We start from the raw sequence: 21287 nt of genomic DNA on the forward strand, positions 1-21287 counted from the left end.
TCTGTTGTGCATGAAGTTCCCCAGTATTCCAAAATGCAAGTATCACCCTTCTAAGCACTGTACACCCGCTAACACTATTGATCCTATGACAAACTATTATAAACATCATTATCCTGATTATTACATATGATGAAAGCAAATCACAGAGATGTTAAGTAACCCAAGATCACCCAGCTGGTAAAAAAAAAAAATATATATATATATATAGCAGGACATCAAATCCAAGAGCTCTGACTCCTCAGCCCACATCCACTACATTTCACTGCTCACCATATATAAGCACATTCATTGGCAGAGAGCCAATGAATATATAGGTATAGACCTATATATTTATTGATCACCTACTACAGTATATGCCAAGCACTTAGCACTGGAGATGAAAGAATTTTTAAAAAGCCTGGTCCTGAGCTGAAGGAGAACTTTTTTTTTTTTTTTAAAGCAAATTCAGGGTAGGTTGAAAACAAAGAAGAAACCAGATAAGATACAGTATGTTTTCATGCTCAGGCAAATGGGCCATTCTATGTCTCAGGGGAACATAATGCAAAGGACAGCTAACTTGAGTAACCATGTCACCCTTAGAAGCACCAAACATGTTTGTTTTAAATAACTGTAATACACTTATCTGGAATAGGAGCATAGAAGACATCATATGAACCTTTTCTTGATGGTTTCTGGTCATCACCGGGAAGACCAAGAGCACTGCAATAATGTAATACAATGTTTTTTTTTTTGTGGTATGCGGGCCTCCCTCTGTTGTGGCCTCTCCCGTTGCGGAGCACAGGCTCCGGACGCGCAGGCTCAGCGGCCATGGCTCACGGGCCCAGCCGCTCCACGGCATGTGGGATCCTCCCAGACCGGGGCGCGAACCCGGTTCCCCTGCATCGGCAGGCAGACGCGCAACCACTGTGCCACCAGGGAAGCCCCAGGGAAGCCCCAATACAATGTTTTAAGAAGGAGGGACTGTTTGCCCCCTCAAAAATTTAAATAGTTACATCCCTCTCCCAGATCTTATTGCACAAGGTTACTGCCTACCTCTGGCAATCACACCCTCTCCTAATCTGAGATGATATAAAGAGTTAATTAGTAACCAGACTTGAATTCTAAATTTAAATTGTCAGGGAGGGTCCCTTCTCCAGAGTAAAGAACTTGGATTTATTCCAGTCTGCCTATTTTGTTTGATGTTCATTTAGGTACAACAAAAAAGGAGCTAATTATAAAAACAAATTCTGCCAATTTCAAAATTTTACCCATGGCAACCCTGGGAAGAGAAAATGATCAAATATCTCAAATAGGGACTGCTATGATAACAACAGCTACTGTTGAATCAGCGGTACCTACTATGTGCTAGGTATGTGCTAGGAGCTTCATAGATATTAATTATTTTATCCTCACAGTATTTTATAAAATAGGTCACTCTAATCTCCATTATATAAATAAGAAAAATGAGGCCCAAGATCACACAAAAAGTTGCAGGGCTAGAATTTGAATCACATGCTTGGGGTAAAAGAAAAAAGCCTCAAATGTCTTTGCAGCCAAGCCAGGGAAGTAAATGTGTGAATCAGCTCAGTCTTAAGATTACAGAGCTGTGGTTCTCGACCTTGGCTGCACATTGCTATCACCTGGGGAGATTGCCACGTGGGTTCCACCCCACAGATTGCGACTTAATTGGACTGGGAGCTGCCCCCAGGTGATTCCAATGGGCAGTCAAAGTTGAGAACCACTGTTTATAGACACAGAAAATGGTGCATGGCCCAAAAGCATTTTTGCTTTTGTTTTTGTTTTTGTTTTTTTTGGCTGCTTGGCGAGGAACGTGGGATCTTAGTTTCCTGACCAGGGATCTAACCCGCGCCCCCAGCAGTGGAAGCTCCAAGACTTAACCACTGGATCGCCGGGGAAGTCCTAAAAGCAGTTTTTTAAAAAGAATTTTAAGTTAACTAAACACTGAGCTGGTCAAAGGTTGTTACTACTGCCTCTGCCACCAGAGGTAACCTCTGCCCCACTCCTCAATATAATTAAGGAACACCATGGATGGAAGATAGAGAGGCTGGCAGACACAGACATTTGTTTTTAGTGGACGGAGCATTGCCAAAGTCTGGAACTTTCCCCATGTAACCCCTGCCATTTCCTATTTATGGAACTGTTCTACTCCAAAATACACTTGGAGTTAGACATAACCTACTTTCAGAATAATGTCTGGTGTACAACCCATTATTAAACTGAAGATGACCTAAATATGTTCATTTAACAAATGTATACCTTCAGATTACATGGCCAAATTACTTACCGTTTTTCAAGAGGCATTTTTTTAAAAAAGAAGGCCACTCATAATTAACTCTGATTTTAATCCAAGCCAGGTCAAGAGATCTCACATAACTAAACAAGTCTTAAGAATGGAGAGTTTAATGTCCTAAAACCAAATCTATATGTGTACATAAGCACCGCTGAGTAAAATGTCATTTGTCATTGGAAAAGGGAAGCAAAAGCTGCGTACCATCCGAAAATCTTCATTAAATGGCCTGCAGATGTGAAATCCAAAATAAATGCTACAGAACAGAATTGTGAAAAAAGAATTGTAAAAAAAAGAAGAAGAAGAAGAAACTGTAGCCTGCTTGGGAAATAATTCTTCACACATAATCATACTGTAACTGTGCAGCACCACAATTCAAGAGGAAATGGCAAAAGACTAAATTAAGAAATGGACTGTAAGGCCACTCGTTCAAACTAGCTACGACATTTTTTTTTCACCTCCTGCAGCAAAGCAAATGTTGTGTATTTTAATGGTCTTGTATTACCACTTACCACCCCTCTCCCCCACTACCACCACCAAAAGAAGGCAAATAAAAGGAGAAAAAAAACTGAGATGGATTTTCTAAATGGAATACTGCAAATAAAGGCCATGACTCAGAAATCAGGGCCTCCTCAGTCAATGAGTTCCTGCACTGGGAGTTTAGGCAAATGTGCTACTTGGGCAAAATATTTCGTTGTTACCTGTTTTTTTTCAAAAAGCAGACGAGGAAGTGAAGTCTGAGAAAGCAGACCAAAGTGCTTGGGACTAGTTTTCTCACCACAGTTAAAATTTGTTTGTTGACTGAATAAATATATACATTGACCCCCCTCCTGAGTGTCAGGCACTGTGCAGTGCTGAGGATGTATTGGTGAATGTGACAGCACCTGCTCTCATGAGTATCCTGAACTAAGAGAACAAGGCACCAACCTTGCATAATCCACCATATACACCCTTCCAGTCACACGTGTGAAAATCCAGTCCTGCCATTGTACTACTACTGGATGGCAAATTTTTCCCTTGGTCTAACTGCCGCTGGTGTCTTCTAAGTAAACAAGTAAATAACTAAATATCCATATTTTGCATACCATATTTTGCATAACAATAACTCATGGGTAAATTTCAACAAGTTTTAAAGAAAAATATTTTTAAAGTAAGACTGAATCAAAACAGATTTTCCTTTTGAACAAAGCCCAGCTCACGTATTTTCATTGCCTGTGGCTATACAGCTTCAGTAAGCTAAAAATACTTCCTTTGTTTCTAAGTTGGGAAAAGCAAATAAGACCAAGAATCAGCTGCGTATCCTTTTCTCTCATCTTATTTTTTTTTTACTAGAAAACATTCAAAATAGCTAAAGCAATGAAAAGTTATGTTTTATATCTGTATAAATATATAATGACAGAAACTATCCATGCAGCTTGTATCTTCCCAGTAATATGAAATAAGCTATATTTGCATGATCAGCAAGGACTGTCAACATTTCACTACTTAGACCCCTTTACTATTATCTTTTTTTGGTGGGGAGAGGACTGCATAAGTGTTGAAAACTAACCACAAGTATAAGAAAAAGCTTTCAAAAAATACGTAAAGGATGACTCTGCTCTTAACAAGGCCACATGGTGCTTACTTGGCAGTCATGCATCATTTATGTTCCTGAAATGTACGTTAAATGGGATTCTAAAATAGAAGGATAGGAGCTTTCCGTCTTTCTGCAGGTATTGCTCATGTTGTGTTTGCTGTGTGTCTGGCAAAGTGAAAAACCAGGTTTCTCCTCTTGCACCTCTCCGGGACAAACTGAAAGTTAATCAGTTTAGTAAAACTTTTTTTTTTCTTTTTCTAAAAACATACCTGCAGGATGATGAACAGGAGCGTGGACTTTTCCAACACATCCAACATCTCTAAAGTCACACTAGTGAGTTAACAGAGATAAGAAACTAGCAGGTCTAAGCTCCATTCGACTGGGCCATTAGTTTGGACCACCGGGTCATGGCTTAATTTCCCTTGAAGAAACAGCACAGTTTGAGAAATCTCGGCCAAACGCCCCATTTCTTAGGCTACTGACAACGTCAACTGGAAAGCAAATGCCTAGAAACCAGGAAACCATGCCCCTCCGGATGGGCTGGCAGGAGCGGAGGCAGGGATCCTGGTTTGTCTGCCCGGATTGCAGCTGGGCCTTTGACAAGAGCTGGGGTAAAAGACTCAGTGTGTACCCGCCCATCCATCGCCCAGTGCGACCTGGGCTGGCGCTGCCAATTTCAAATGTAACCACCGGAGGAAGCGGGAGGATGCGGATGTGTCATCTCTGACACTCCGGGGTCCGGCGGGGCTTGCCTCTGACGTCCCTGAAGGTCAGAGGTGGTGCCCGCGGTGCCAACAGCTCATCAAAACCACTTTTCCAGCCGGGGCGGGAGGCGCGGGGCAAAGTTGGCCACCGGCCGCGCGCGTCCCGTTAACCGTACCTTGTAACTGGGCGGAAAGGGACTCCTGGTGCTGCTGGTACTTGAGTGCCACCGCTTCGGCTTTCCGCAGCTGTGCCTGCAGCTCGTAGTAGAGCATCGCGCCATAGAGAAAGCCGAACACCACGGTCAGCAGCAGCAGCGTCTGGAAGATCCGCTTCTGCTTTCGGGAGCACATCCCGTTTCCCATAGTCCCGTCGGGACCCCGCGCCGCGGCCGTCCTCGCCGCCGCCGTCCCTTCCTCCCCTCGGCCCGACCGGGCGCCTCAGCAGCGGCCGCCGCAGGAGGTGGCCGGACGCAGCATGAGGAGGAGACGCGAGACACAAAAGCTGGGCCGGAGGGGAAGTGGCGCCCGCTCAGCCTCCGCGCGCCGCGGGGCGTGCAGCCATCGACGCCGCCGGGCCAGCCGCCGCCGCCAAACTTTGGCGAGGCTGGCTCTCCGCGAGTGCCTGGGCCCGGGAGGGGGCCCTCCGCATACTTCTGAGCGGGCTGTCCTCGCGCCGGTCCGCAGATGCCGCCTGCCTTGTTCCCTCCTCCCCACTTTTTGGCCCGGCTGCCCCCGGCGGCGCTCGGAGTCCCGCCTCTGCCGCTCCCCGCCCCCTCGCGGCGGCTCCCACTGCGCGACTTTGTTGCCACCAAAAGGAGGGGTACGAGCCCAACAAAGGGAGCCGGGCTCCAGGAGGCGCCTCGGCGCGCGGCCCGCGGGGGTGAGTAGCTGGCGGGGCGGGGCGGGGGGGGGGGGGGGCGGCTGCCCCGGCCGGGTTTGGGGGACGGCGGGCCGGTGTCACTAACTGGGCTGCGGAGCCTCGGCCGCCGCCGCCTCCCACCTAATTTACGTGTCACCCACGGCCCCGCTATTCTGGCCAACGGGATTCCGGGAGGAAGTCCCACTCGGGCTCCCCGCTCATTGGGCCCGTCAGAGCCGCCGCTCCCTCCCTTCGGGGAGGCAGTGCCGGGCTCGATTGGACGCCCGCTTTGTCCGTCCGACCCCGGGGCCGCGCCTTCCCTCGAGCGCGGGGGCAGGCTAGGGGCTCCGTGGGCCGCGCGGCCGCCTGGCGCCGGGGTACGCCCACGTGGAGTGCTGGTGGCGGGGACAGGCCGCAGAGCCAGCGGCGGGGAGGTCGGAGTGCGCGGGATACGCGTCCTGGCTGACGGCTGGGAGAGATAAGGGTGTGAGTGTGGGGGTGTGGGGGTGGGGGTGTGTACGGGTGTGTGTGTGTGTGTGTGTGTGTGTGTGTGTGTGTGTGTGTGTTCCTGCCCTTGGAACGCAAGTGGGGAGAGGAGTACAGTGTATAAAGTGGGAGAGAGTGGATAGGAACAGCTGTGTACACTCCACCAAGCACCCTTTCTTCCCTGTCCAGTGGGCAGATGCGGCAGGCACACGGGATAGCTACATGGTCAGCACAATTTTCTTGTGAACCGGAGATGCCTTGCCTACTGAGTCTTGCCCCATCCAGTGTACTATCACGGATGCGTGTGTCCCCACAGATGGCAAGACACAAGTCCGGAGACTCGAGCACGCTAGCATGCTAGACTTACGGCTCAACTGTACACGTGGGTTGGGGAAATCATCTTGTCTTTGGCAGAGGGGAAAGAGATGATCTCATATGTTTCCCCTGGCTGCAAATAGAATAATTTTAAAACAAATCTTTCAGGCTGAAATGAGTATGCATTTATTTTGTCACATGTATTTGTTTTATTGTTGGCAAAAATACATCAGTTACGCTAAGTTACATTTTAAAGGCCAACAAAGGTTCCCTATGTAAAAACAAGTAAAACAAACATAATAACTACAAACCTCTTCAAATAAAATCCATAGTACATTTGTTCTCTCTATGTACTTGAGGGAAAAAAATTGAGGTTATGCATAAATTATAATTTTGCTTCTGCTCTTGACCTAAATTCTAAAAAAGTAAATTATTACTCAAATGCCTCAGTCATGTCATGGAATTTATCACATACTGCATACTTTTTAAGATACTTCAACCAGAGTTTAGTTATCACTATCAATAATGGCCAGTGAGTACTCAAAATGAGGGTAGATCTGTTTAGCCACAAATACAACTTAAAGACAGCCCCTGGTGCAGAAATACTTTAGTGTTAAAAGCTGTAAAAGTAACCAAATTTACAACCTAGCTAGCCTGTGACGTTTATACTACCATGAAAACTAAGTGTGCCTGGCATGTGCTTTTCCCTAATAAATGATAACTTACATTATATTTTTTAAATGCTTTCATTTACTATCTCATCACAGCCAGGTTAAGTATTTGGCTCACATATTGGTAAATAAAGAAAGCAAAGCTTATCAAAGTACTGTGATAGCTCTAGGACCTTCTAGAAAGCTAGGAGCACAACAGGATTATAACCCAGGTCAGAATCTTCCTCTTTCGATCTCTCTCCTATAGAAGCCAGGTTCTCATTCTTTTTAAGCAAGTTATATAAACAAATTATATCTGGTCCATTAGCGTGAGAACCTAATTTAAAGAGAAAAAGGTCTGAAGTTTTAGTTTTTGTCGTGTCATGTAAATATTATGTAACGTTACTTGTTATTGAATTTACCACTGTTTAAATTTCACTCTTTCAATGTGACTCAAGACTGGAAACTGAGACTGGATAATTCCTGTGACCTTGTCAGAATTCCTCGTAACTAAAAATTCCTCACTGTTGTCAGTGAACAATTTGCTAAACAAACTCTTCCTCCAAAAAAAAACTACCAAAACTGCTCTGGAAGAAATTAAGTTTTATAGCAGGAATCCTTGCCCATGCATGAATAGATAATTATCCTAGCCACAAAAGAAAAAGAAACTGTCTAGAGGATTGGGAAATTATTGCTCATATATTACACAGTATGCAGTATTTGGTTGTTTTTCAAAATCTTTGGAAAATTCCTATGCTTCCAGAATACATGATTACTCATTTTAAACCTCTGATTTCTTCCCAGAGTCTGATTTCAGACTCTGAAGGTATTCTTTGCCTAAAGCTGCTGTCTGACTCTACAGAATATAATAAATGTAGGTCATAAAACACAACTCAATATTGAAGTCATAAAATTTGAAAGAGAACAAAAATTATTACCTGAACTTATCCATTATTTCAAATTCAAGAAGGGTATGTAGAAGTACATAAAATCACTAATGGCAGCATCTTCATAGTATTACTTTTTCAGGTTGGAGTGTGCTGCTAGTTTCTTGAAAATATCAGTGTAGAGCTTTTCAAAGGCCAACACTGGGGAAGCTATTCAAGGTCTATAAATTGAATTTACATAACATTGCCTTTGGGCAGAGCTTGTAATAGATGAGCTATTCATACTGGTCTTGCTAACTCTGTTGTAAGTTCTATCTTATTTTTGTTTCTAGCATTTAAAAAATAGTATTATATAATTATATTTCTATATGCCATATATTTAACAATATAGTATGTAAAATTTAAAAATTGTAAATCTTGAGGAATTTCACCAGTTTAATGTTTTATTCCTAAGGCAGGAAGAAATTAAAGAGATTCAAGATCTTACATTTGAGAAGGGCTAAGGCAACATTTGGGAACCTTAGTATTCTCTCCAGTTTTAGTAAATTTGTCATTCTAACAAAATTTGTTCATTTTCCAAATAGGGGAAGGCAAGAAAATTATAGTCAAGAGATACAGCTAATTTATAAGAATAGATGACTTTAAATTAATAATGTTCAGGATCCTAGAGCAAATTTTTCATTTAAATCTTTTTCAAATTGAATTCAATATTTTTTTAATTTGCAAGAGAAATCAACACTTAAGATGATGAATTTTAAATAATATTTTAAAAGTATATAACTAGGTGTGGTGATGGATGTTAACTAGACATTGTAGTGCTCATTTCAAATAAATGCATATATAAAATCATTATATTGTATCTCTGAAACTAATATGATGCTGTATGTCAATTATACTCAATTAAAAATAAGTAAATAAAATTTTAAATGGCGTTTCGGTATTAATAAACGAGTTTTAACCTTTTCATGTGAAAATTGCTGAAATCAACTACTTTTTTTCTCTGTAGGAAACTTCACTCTTTATCTCTGCCTTTTGGCTATCACCTAATTAGAACACAGGCTTCCTGCATGCCACCTATACCTGCCTGTTTCGAGGGGTAAAGGAAGCTACATTCAAGGTAGTCTGTCTTTTTGAGGATTCTGTGAGAGATGTTTTTATAACTCCTTTTTACAAGATTTTGCTAATGACCTGGTGGTAATTGTTAGCAGATTAACAAGGTAAGCCTTTGGCTAAATGCTTAACAAAGCAATTGAAACCCCACTCAGTGTGTCTTGGTGCCTTGCTTTGGTCTGTCTCTAAGCTGCCACGTGGGTAACTTTGAACTATTTAAGGAGTTAGAGGAGAGTAAAGGGGAAAGTAGATGATTAGATGAAAAGTAAAATGCTTTTCAATAACAGAAACCACACCATCAGCACCACTGGTAAATACTTTGTGAACACACTCTGATAATGGATGAAATGATTTAGAAGGTTCTACTTGCCACCAGATGTGTAGCTAAAGAAACAGAAATTATCATTTCAAAGTTATTTAACCTTCTAAAGCAGGACCATCCAGCATACCCTAAACTCTTCCAAATTCTAAGATGGCACAAGAAATTATTTTGAATTTGTTGCTTAATGTTTATTATAACTAACACATTAATTTTAGAAAATAGTTTAGTTCCATAAAATGTTAGAATGAATGGAAAGGGACCGTTAAGTGAGACTCGGAAATGAAGCGAACTTCCCAAATCTTCTGCTGCCTGGTTCAGGCAGCTTTTCAATAGCTCACTGCCTTCAGTACCTCAGACACTTCAGGTAAACAGATGGACCACAGAAAAGATCAGTGGCCAATGAAACATACATCTTTAAATGTTCCCCTCTAAACGTATAGTTTGTTAGAGTCCTTTGTATTAAAGAGGTGTTTGTTTTATCCATGACCATTTTCTAGAATTGGTATTATAATTTTGTATGTTATATGATAGGTATTTATAGTAATTTCTTAATCGTCATGAGACATGGCTGGTCATATTTATGATGTATCTAATGCTGAGTCCTGGGTCAGATATTCTATATTCAGTTTCAGAACTGTTCCTAAAGGAAATAACCTGCTTCATAAACATTCTTTATGTTCTAGTTTCCAGGAACATTTTGAGTCAAAACAAAGGAACTATCAATGTTTTTACTTAGAAGTAAAGTAGAGTAAATTTTCAAATAAATAAGAAGAATCGAGTTACCTCAGGATTAAGTTCAGCTCAAATTAAAATTGTGAAATAGAAACATTTGTCTTGTGTTATTCTGCTCCTTCCAATTCTATTCTCTAGTTCAACTCCAACTCCTGGCATCCAGCATCCTAATAATTGCCTTTAGTTTCCCAGAATCCTTGCCTTTGACTGTGCCCTTCACTCCTCACCACCCACCCATGTACATATAATATATTGGACTTTCCTTCTTGAAGACAAAGTATACTAATCTAAAATAATCCTTCCAGGGCTTCTCTGGTGGCGCAGTGGTTGAGAATCTGCCTGCCGTTGCAGGGGACACGGATTCGTGCCCCGGTCCGGGAAGATCCCACATGCCGCGGAGCGGCTGGGCCCGTGAGCCATGGCCACTGAGCCTGCGTGTCCAGAGCCTGTGCTCCGCAACGGGAGAGACCACAACAATGAGAGGCCCATGTACCACAATAAAATAAAATAAAATAATCCTTCCACAGTCTTGAGAGGAAGTTCAGGATGGCTGTGTAGAAGACCCTGAATTCACCTCCTCCCATGGACACACATATGGAACAAGTCCCTCTGAAAAAGACCTGAAAACTAACTGAACAGCTCCTCCACAACAAAGGATAAAAGAGCCACATGAGACAGGTGGGAAAGGGAGAGATACATTCTCACCAGAAACCCCACCACCTGCACAGAGAGCCCCAATCTGTAGGGATCTCACAAATACGGAGCTTTTCCCTGAGAAATGAAGCGCTCATGCACCACATCAGGCACCCTAACCCCTGGAACCTGCACTGGAGAGAAGAGCCCCCCAAACGTCTGGCTGTGAAAACCAATGGGACTTACATCCAGGAGACCCAAAGGGCTGTAGGGAACTGAGACTCCGCTCTTAAAGGGCTTGTGTGCAAACTAACGTTCCCAGGGACCCAACGCAAAAGCAGCAGCTTGAAAAGCTTGTAGGCTGAATGTGAAGGAGGTTCATTTGCTAATCTTAAAGCATTAGGGTCAGGGGCCTGACCCCCAGCTCTCTTTTTTTGCACTCTCCCTCTACCTTGCTAGCACCACAGGCATGTGCAATCACAGCCCTCTCCAGCTTCCCCACTAAAGCCTGAGGGTGTGCCCCATGCCTGTGCTCTCCCACTCCCTTGCAAAAAACAGTAGGTGCTTCCCAAACCTGTGCTCCCTCACTGCGTTGATAAAGCTGGTGGGCATTGTTTATGGTTTCCTTTGCTGTGCAAAATCTTTTCAGTTTCATTAGGTCCCATTTGTTTATTTTTGTTTTTAGTTCCATTTCTCTAGGAGGTGGGTCAAAAAGGATCCTGCTGTGATTTATGTCATAGAGTGTTCTGCCTATGTTTTCCTCTAAGAGTTTGATAGTTTCTGGCCTTACATTTAGGTCTTTAATCCATTTTGAGCTAATTTTTGTGAATGGTGTTAGGGAGTGTTCTAATCTCACACTTTTACATGTACCAAACAAGACCAAAAGACAACCCTCAGAATGGGAGAAAATATTTGCAAATGAAGCAACTGACAAAGGATTAATCTCCAAAATTTATAAGCAACTCATGCAGCTCAGTAACAAAAAAACAAACAACCCAATCCAAAAATGGGCAGAAGAACTAAATAGACATTTCTCCAAAGAAGATATGCAGATTGCCAACAAACACATGAAAGAATGCTCAACATCATTAATCATTAGAGAAATGCAAATCAAAACTACAATGAGGGCTTCCCTGGTGGCGCAGTGGTTGAGAGTCCACCTGCCAATGTGGGGGACGCGGGTTCATGCCCTGGTCTGGAAGGATCCCACGTGCCGCGGAGCGGCTGGGCCCGTGAGCCATGGCCACCGAGCCTGCATGTCCGGAGCCTGTGCTTCACAGCCTGGAGAGGGTGTGGAGAAAAGGGAACACTCTTGCATTGCTGGTGGGAATGTAAACTGATACAGCCACTATGGAGAACAGTATGGAGGTTCCTTAAAAACTACAAATAGAACTACCATACGACCCAGCAATCCCACTACGGGGCATATAACCTGAGAAAACCATAATTTAAAAAGAGTCATGTACCACAATGTTCATTACAGCTCTATTTACAATAGCCAGGAGATGGAAGCAACCTGAGTGTCCATCATCGGATGAATGGATAAAGAAGATGTGGCACATATATACAATGGAATATTACTCAGCCATAAAAAGAAACGAAATTGAGTTATTTGTAGTGAGGTGGATGGACCTAGAGTCTGTCATGCAAAGTGAAGTAAGTCAGAAAGAGAAAAACAAATACCATATGCTAACACATATATATGGATTCTAAGAAAAAAAAAAAAAAGGTCATGAAGAACCTAGGGGTAAGACCGGAATGGAGATCCAGACCTACTAGAGAATGGACTTGAGGATGTGGGGAGGGGGAAAGGTAGGCTGTGACAAAGTGAGAGAGTGGCATGGACATATATACACTACCAAATGTAGAATAGATAGCTAGTGGGAAGCATCCGCATAGCACAGGGAGATCAGCTCGGTGCTTTGTGACCACCTAGAGGGGTGGGATAGGGAGGGTGGGAGGGAGGCAGACGCAAGAGGGAAGAGATATGGGGATTTATGTATATGAATAACTGATTCACTTTGTTATAAATCAGAAACTAACACACCATTTTAAAGCAATTATACTCCAATAAAATGTTAAAAAAAAAAAAAAAGCTGATGGGCATGCCTTGACCCTGCACTCCCCTGCTGCCTCGCTAAAGCTGTAGGCAAACGTGATTCACACAGGAAACGATCCTTGATTGCCTGGCTCTGGTAGCTGGAGCTTGCATTTCTGGGCCCCACAGGACTGAAAAAATTGGAGAGACAGTTCTTGGCAGGCTACCAGTCCCAGGGTACTGCACAGACATCAACTGAAACACACCCCAAGTCTGCCTGTGAAAAAGGCCTATTTATTTGTCCCAGAGCGTCAGCTTGTGGGTCAGGCTTCATGTTTGCCACACATCTAGAGGCTACAGAGGTGCTCTCAGGAATGAGGCTGGAGGAGCCCTCTTTGCGTTCTCCCTTGGCCTCACTACAGCTCACTAGTACATCCCAGAAAGGAGCTTATACACTCATCTAGAGCCCCAATTTTTGCAACTGTAACCCATGGGACACTTCCAGATCACCTGGTCTGGAGGCCAGCAGGGCTTACGAATGAGGTGCCATTCATAAGACTGTGTATGTTGGCATACTTTAAAAAATGCTGCCTGAGTGTCTGGCTTCCAACAGGCTGACTGAGATTTCTCCTCTTCACACATGCTCAACAAATGGGACCTATCAAGAATAAATTAGGCTGCTCAGGCAATCAAAATGTTTGAGAGAAAGCCAACAGCTAGGACAAGGTTGAGCTAGAAAGGTTCATCTCCTATACAAAGCCAATCCTTAAGACTGGGAAAGGTAGTTGTTGCACCTAATACATAAAAACCAACACAGAGTCAAGCAAAATGAGGAAACAGAAGAATATGTTCCAAAAGAAAGAATAAGATAAAACCTCAGAAAAAGGACTGAAATGGAGATAAGTAATCTACCTGATAAAGAGTTCAAAGTACTGGTCATAAGAAAGCTCACCAAACTGGGGTTGAAGAATGGATGAACACACTGAGAACTTCAACAAAGAGACAGAAAATGTAAGGAAGTACCAAACAGAAGTCACAAAACTGAAGAAAACAACAGCTGAACTGAAAAAATACACTAGAGGGCTTCAACAGCTGACTAGATGAAGCAAAGAACAGAACAGCAACCTGGAAGACAGGGCAGTGGAACTCACTTAAACAGAGCAGCACCCTCCCCAAAAAAGAAAGAAATTTAAAAATTGAAGATAGCCTAATGGACCTATGGGACAACATCAAGTGGAATAACATTTGCATTATAGGGGTCAGAGAAGGAGAAGAGAGAGAGAGAAAGGAGGCAGAAAACTTATTTGAAAAAAATAATGGTTGAAAACTTCCTTAACCTGGGGAAGGAAACAGGTATGCTGGTCTAGGAATCACAGAGAGTTCCAAATAAGATGAAACCAAAGAGATCCACACCAAGACACATTATAATTAAGATATCATAAGTTAATGATAAAGAGAAAAATACTTATTACATCCAAGGAAACACCCATAAGACTATGAGCAGATTTTTCAGCAGAAACTTTGCAGGCCAGAAGAGAGTAGCATGATACATTCAAAGTGCTGAAATAAAAAACTTCTAAGCAGAATACCTTACCCAGCAAATTTATCATCCAGAATTGAAGGAGAGACAAGAGTTTTTCAGACAAGCAAAGCTAAAGGAGTTAATCATCACTAAACTGACCTTACAAGAAATTTTAAAGGGGATTCTTTAAGCTGAAAAGAAAGGGCACTAATTCATAACAAGAAAACATGTGAAAGTAAAATTCTCACTGGTAAAGGTAAATATATAGTAAAGGTAGTAGATTAATCATATAAAGCTAGTATGAAGTTTAAAAGAGAAAAGTTGTAACAATAACTACAATAATTAGTTAAGGGATATACAGTGAAATGTGACACCAAAAACCAAATGTGTTGGAAGAGAGTAAAAATGTCGAGTTTTAGAATATGTTCAAACTTGCTATCAACTTATGAAAGACTGATATATATACATATATATATATATATCTTAGTATACACACACAAGCACAGGCTGTCATATGTGAGCCTCATACAAAAAAACCTATACACAAAAAAACAATTAGAAAGGAATCTTAGCATAACACTAAAGAAAGTCATTCAACCACAAAGGAATAGAGCAAAAGAAGAACAAAACAGAGAGGAACTTCAAAATAGAAAACAATTAACAAAATGGCAATAAGTACATAACTATCAATAATTACTTTAAATATAAATGGACCAAATGCTCCAATCAAAGCACAAAGTGGCTGAATGATTAGAAAACAAAAAAAGATCCGTCTAAATGCTGCCTACAAGAGACTCATTTCAGATGTAAGGACACACAGACTCAAAGTGAACAGATGGAAAAAGATGTTTTATGCAAATGGAAACTAAAAGAAAGCTGGGGTAGCTATAATTACATCAGACAAAATAGAGTTTAAAAGAAAGGCTGTACTGAAAGACAAAGATGGGCATTGCATAATGATAAAGGGGTCAATTGAATAAGAAGATATAACATATGTAAATATTTATGCACATAAAATCAGAGCACCTAAATATATAAAGTAAATATTAACAAACTTAAAGGGCAAAATTGACAGCAATACAATAAGAACAGAGGACTTTAATGCCCCCTTATATCGATGGATAGATCATCCAGGCTGAAAATCTATAAGGAAACATTTGCCTTAAATGACACATTAGACCAGATTAATTTAATAGATGTATAGAGAACATTTCATCCAAAAGCAGCAAAGTGCATAGTCTTCTCAAATGTACATGGAACACTCTTTAGGATAGATTATATTTTAGGCCGCAAAACAAGTCTCAATAGATTTAAGAAGATCTTTTCAAGCATTTTTTCCAACCATAATAATATGAAAGCAAAAACCAATTACAAGGAGAAAACTGCAAAAAATCACAAATATGTGGAGATTAAACAACGTGCTACTGAACAACCAATAGGTCAATGAAGAAATCAAAGGAGAAATTTTAAAAATACCTTAAGACAAATGAAAATGGAAATACAGCATACTAAAATCTATGTAATGCAGCAAAAGCAGTTCTAAGAGGGAAGTTCATAGTGATACAGACCTACCTCAGCTAACAAAAATCTCAAATAAATGAACAACTTTATACCTAAAGGAACTAGAAAAAGAAAAACAAATAAAGCCCAAAGTTAGTAGAAGGAAGGAAATAATAAAGATTAGAGCAGAAATAAATTAAACAGAAACTAAAAAGACAATTTTAAAAAATCAGTAAAACTAAAGGCTGGTTCTTTGAAAAGATAAACAAAATTGACAAACCTTTAGCTAGACTCACTAAGAAAAAAAATAGGGCCAAAATAAATAAAATCAGAAATGAAAGAGGAGAAATTACAAATGATACCACAATAAACAAAGGATCATAAGAAACTACTACAAGCAACTATATGCCATTAAAATGGACAACCTAAAAGAAATGGATAAATTCCTAGAAACATACAATCTTCCAAGACTGAATCATGAAGAAATAGAAGATCTGAATAGGTTGATTACTAGTAAGGAGAATGAAACAGTAATCAAAAACCTTTCAAAAAACAAAGTCCAGGACTAGGCAGTTTCACTGATGAATTCTACCAAACATTCAAAAAAGATTTAATACCTATCCTTCTCAAATTCTTTGAAAAAATTGAATAGGAGGGAATGTTTCCAAACTCATTTTACAAGGCCAGCATTACTCTGATACCTAAAATGGACAAGGACACCACAAAGAAAGAAAATTATAGGCCAATATGCCTGATGAACATAGATGCAAACATCTTCAACAAAATACTAGCAAACTGAATTCAACAATACATAAAAAGGATCATACATCATGATCAAGTGGGATTTTTTGCAGGGATGCAAGGATGATTCAACATCTGCAAATCAATCAGCATGATACAAAATGAAGGATAAAAATCATATGATCATCTCAATAGATGCAGAAAAAGCATTTGACAAAATTCAAAACCCATTTATGGTTAAAAAAATCAGTCTCAATAAAGTAGGTATAGCGGGAACGTTCCTAAACATATACATGACAAGCCCACAGCTAACATCATATTGAAAGGTGAAAAGCTTTCAGCTCTAAAATCCAGAGCAAGAGAAATGTGCCCACTCTTGCCACTTTTATTCAACATAATATTGGAAGTCCTAGTCACAGCAGTTAGGTTACAAAAAGAAATAAAAGGCATCCATACTGGAAAAGTAGAGGTAAAACTGTCACTATTTGTGGATGACATGATTTTATATGTAGAAAACCCTGAAGACTCTACCAAAAAAAACTGTTAGAACTAATAAACAAATCCAGCTAAGTTATAGGGAACAAAATCAGTATACAAATATTGGTTGCATTTCTATACTCTAAAATGAGTTATCAGAAAGAGAAATTAAGAAAATAGTACCATTTACAATTGCACTGAATACCTACAAATAAATTTAACCAAAAAGATAAAAATAGATTAAAAATAAAGATAAAAGATAAAAATGTTAACAATGTTAACATTTAACATTGTTAAAATGTCCATATTACCCAAAGCTATCTACAGATTCATTGCAATCCCTATCAAAATTCTATGGCACTTTTTACAGAAATAGAGCAATTGTAAAATTTGTATGGACTAGAAAAGATCCAAGATAGCCAAAGCAATCTTGAGAAACAAGAACAAAGCTGGAGGCACCAAGCTCCCTGATTTCAAACTATATTGCAAAGCTATAGTAATCAAAGCAGTATGGTATTGGCATATAAACAGATACATAGATCAATGGAACAGAATAGAGACCTCAGACATAAACCCATGCATATATGATCAACTAATTTGTGACAAAGGACTAAGGATACACAATGGGAAAAAACAGTTTCTTAAGTAATGGTGTTGGGAAAATTGGACAGCAACACAAAAAAGTATGAAACTAGATCACTATCTTACACCATATACAGGAATTAGGTCAAAATGGATTAAAGATTCAAATGTAAGACCTGAAACCATAAACCTTCTAGAAGAAAACATAAGTGACATTGGTCTTGGTGGTGATTTTTTGGGTATGACTCCAAAAGCAAAAGCAACATAAGCAAAAATAAACAAGTGGAACTACATCAAACTAAAAAGTTTCTGCCCAGTAAAGGAGACCATCAACAAAAGAAAAAGGCAACCTATGGAATGGGAGAAAGTATTTGCCAATCATATATATGATAAGAGGTTAATATTGAAAATATATAAGGAACTCATACAAATCAAGAGCAGAAGAAAATCCAATTTAAAAATGGGCAGAGGACCAGGACAGACACTTTTCCAAAGAAGACATACAGATGGGCAACAGGCACATGAAAAGATGCTGAACATCACTAATCATCAGGGAAATGCACATCAAAATCACAATAAAATACCATCTTACACCTGTTAGAATGGCTTTATCAAAATGACAAGAAATAACAAGTATTGGTGAGGATGTGGAGAAAAGGGACACTTGTGTACTGTTGGTGGAATGTAAATTGGTGCAGCCACTATGGAAAACAGTTTGGAGATTCCTCAAAAAGTTAAAAATAGAACTACCATATGATCCAGCAATTCTACTCATGGGTATTTGTCCAAAGGAAATAAAAACATTAACTCAAAATATCTCTACAACCCCACTGTAATTGCAGTATTATTTATAATAGCCGAGATATGGAAATAATCTAAGTGTTCATTGATAGAAGAATGGATAAAGAAGATGTGGTATCATATACAATGGAATACTACTAAGCCCTAACAAAGAATGAAATCTTGCCATTTGTGACAACATTGATGGACCTTGAGGGTATTAGGCTAAGTGAAATAAACCAGACAGAGAAAGACAAATACCACATGATTTCACTTACACGTGGACTCTAAGAAATAAAACAAATGAACAAACAAAACAGAAAAAAAACCCAAACTCATAATACAGAAAACAGATTTGTAGCTGCCAGAGCAGAACTGGGTGGCCAGTGGGGCAAATGAGTAAAGAGGATAAAGAGGTACAAACTTGCCGTTATAAAATAAATAAGTCATGGGGATGTAATGTACAGTATGATGACTGTAGTCAATATTGTATTATTTATTTGAAAATCACAAAGGGAATAAATCTTAAACGTTCTCATCAAACGAAGAAAAAAAAGTTTGTAACTTTGTATGGTGATGGATGATAATTAGACTTATTGCAGTGATCATTTCACAGTATATATATAAATATAAAATCATTATGTTGTACACTTGAACCTAATATATGTCAATTAAACCTCAATTTTTTACATGAAATTAACAGTTTATTAATTTAAAATATCAATACAACTAAAAGTCAAACAAACAGAAAACAAAGTAGCAACAATAATAATTTCTGAAAAAAGTTTTCACTAACAACTCCTTCATTTAGCACAGCAACTATTTCCACTTTTGCGTATTACCATCTATTTCTGATCTGCATAGTTATATTTTATTTAATTAAAATTATAAAACAGCATATTGTTTTATATAATGCTTTTTAATTACCACTACATTTATAATATTTTGGCTTCCTATATAGTCTTAATCATTATACTTTTAAATGTCTACCTATCTATCCTATTCAATGACATGTACTTAGCAGGTAACATGTACTTAGCTGGTCTCCTATATTTGGACATTTGTATAGCTTTTTTAAAAAATAATTAACAGTGAATATTTTATAAATGCTGTATTTGGTTTTTTGTTTGTTTTCACATCTGCTAATTATATTTTTTAAGGATAAATTCCCAGGAATGCTATTTCTGAGACAAAGTGTGTAAACAACTTCGTAGTCTGTATAGTTATAGTAATTTTTTTTTTAATGTTTAAATTTATTTATTTATTTATTTGGCTGTGTTGGGTCTTCATTTCTGTGCGAGGGCTTTCTCTAGTTGTGGCAAGCGGGGGCCCCTCTTCATCGCGGTGCGCGGGCCTCTCACTGTCGCAGCCTCTCTTGTTGCGGAGCACAGGCTCCAGACGCGCAGGCTCAGTAGTTGTGGCTCACGGGCCCAGTTGCTCTGCGGCATGTGGGATCCTCCCAGACCAGGGCTCGAACCCGTGTCCCCTGCATTGGCAGGCAGACTCTCAACCACTGCGCTACCAGGGAAGCCCAGTTATACTAATTTTTATGTGCGTTAGCAGAATTTTTCATTCAACATCACATAATTCCAGAAAATATGCTAATTAAGTTTTGTCTTGTGTGATGTATTTGTTATTCTAGCACAAGTGATAAGTAAATTTAGGCTTATGAGATGGGGAAGAGCTGGATTAAAGGAATGCCAGAAAAAAGGCGATATGTGACTAGGAATTGTATTATGATGATGAGAGTTCCCTGTTGAAAGCATAAGAAAAACATTCATGGACTAGGGACAGAACGATAGTCACAAACAGGTATAGGCAAAATGTAAATAGCAAGAAAAAAAGTGAAACAAAAAACAGTTTGAATTAACATTAGTTTTCTTTTTAGTAAGCATATTGTCGATCTTAGATGGAGAATGATGCCTGGAAGCCAAAGATGGCTCCATCTTCAACAGGAGATCAGGATGAGGGTTTGAAAAGAAATGGGACAAGAAATCTCAATTTTTAAAAATGCAAAAAAAAAAAGAAACAAATTCTTTCTCAAAATGCCCATTACTTTCCTTTCCTTTTCCTCAGGTAATTACTTAAACAGGAAAGCAAATTGGATATATTAATTAATAGAAAGATGTTAAAGAATGAATTATTAACTTATTATTCCTCCCAAGAATTTTGTGGGAAAATGTGTTAAAGGACTCAACTCTAAAGGCATAATCCTAGACAACCTGGTAAAAAGAGGAGTGATAATTGTGGATAGAAAAGTTTGGCTTTTCACTATTTAGTTCCTGATTCTCCTGCCCAATTATGAAGAAGCTTAGGAAAAATTAAAAGGTGACTCAAGATGCCTAATGCCTGGGTACAAATCCCATTTAAGTCACAAACTATTTATAAGTTCAAGGGTAAGTCAAGAACCATTAATTCTCTCATTTGTCAAATGGAAGAGATAATCATATCTGTCCTATCTATAGAGGAAATTGCTTCAGAGAGAATAAACCCACAGGATTCAAGAGATTAGCAAAACTTTAGCCTTCATTTAGATAAAATCGAAAGCTATAGTGGTACTTGTCATTGTCCACCTAAATTTGTTTGTACATTTCTGGAAAACTATAGTTGATTTTTAAAATTAGCTTCAGCTACCCAATTAAAACTGATAGTTTTCTGATTATAATTATCGATTGAGTTTCTTTCCTTTAATTGTTGACAGGGGGTAAATTATGACTTCAAAACAGAGGCGTTTTCTTGTAATACACCAATTTCAACCGGATTTCTAATTCTTGGGTTGTAACTTATGGACTAACATTTTCATTATGCTTTAAATCTCAATAATTTTTGGGGGCTTCCCTGGTGGCGCAGTGGTTGCGCGTCCGCCTGCCGATGCAGGGGAACCGGGTTCGTGCCCCTGTCTGGGAAGATCCCACATGCCGCAGAGCGGCTGGGCCCGTGAGCCATGGCCGCTGGGCCTGCACGTCCGGAGCCTGTGCTCCGCAACGGGAGAGGCCACAGCAGAGGGAGGCCCGCATACCCCAAAAAAAAATAAAAATCTCAATAATTTTTGAAGTAGTTACTGTGTGCAAGGCACAATGCAGTAA

General features: G+C 39.8%; 1 protein-coding gene across 1 annotated transcript in view; it reads right to left on the reverse strand.

Moving 5' to 3' along the window:
• The window catches only part of GOLIM4 (golgi integral membrane protein 4), an 85129-nt gene extending 79924 nt beyond the window's left edge, over positions 1-5205 (reverse strand). The window contains exon 1 of the mRNA XM_024124229.3: positions 4744-5205. Within this exon, the coding sequence (XP_023979997.1) occupies positions 4744-4930 (187 nt within the window). The 5' untranslated portion in view covers positions 4931-5205. The remainder of the gene's footprint in view (positions 1-4743) is intronic.
• Between the last annotated feature and the right edge of the window lie 16082 nt (positions 5206-21287).

This window comes from Physeter macrocephalus, chromosome 1 (assembly GCF_002837175.3).
Source record: "Physeter macrocephalus isolate SW-GA chromosome 1, ASM283717v5, whole genome shotgun sequence".
In the NCBI taxonomy this organism is placed as follows: Eukaryota; Metazoa; Chordata; class Mammalia; order Artiodactyla; family Physeteridae; genus Physeter; species Physeter macrocephalus.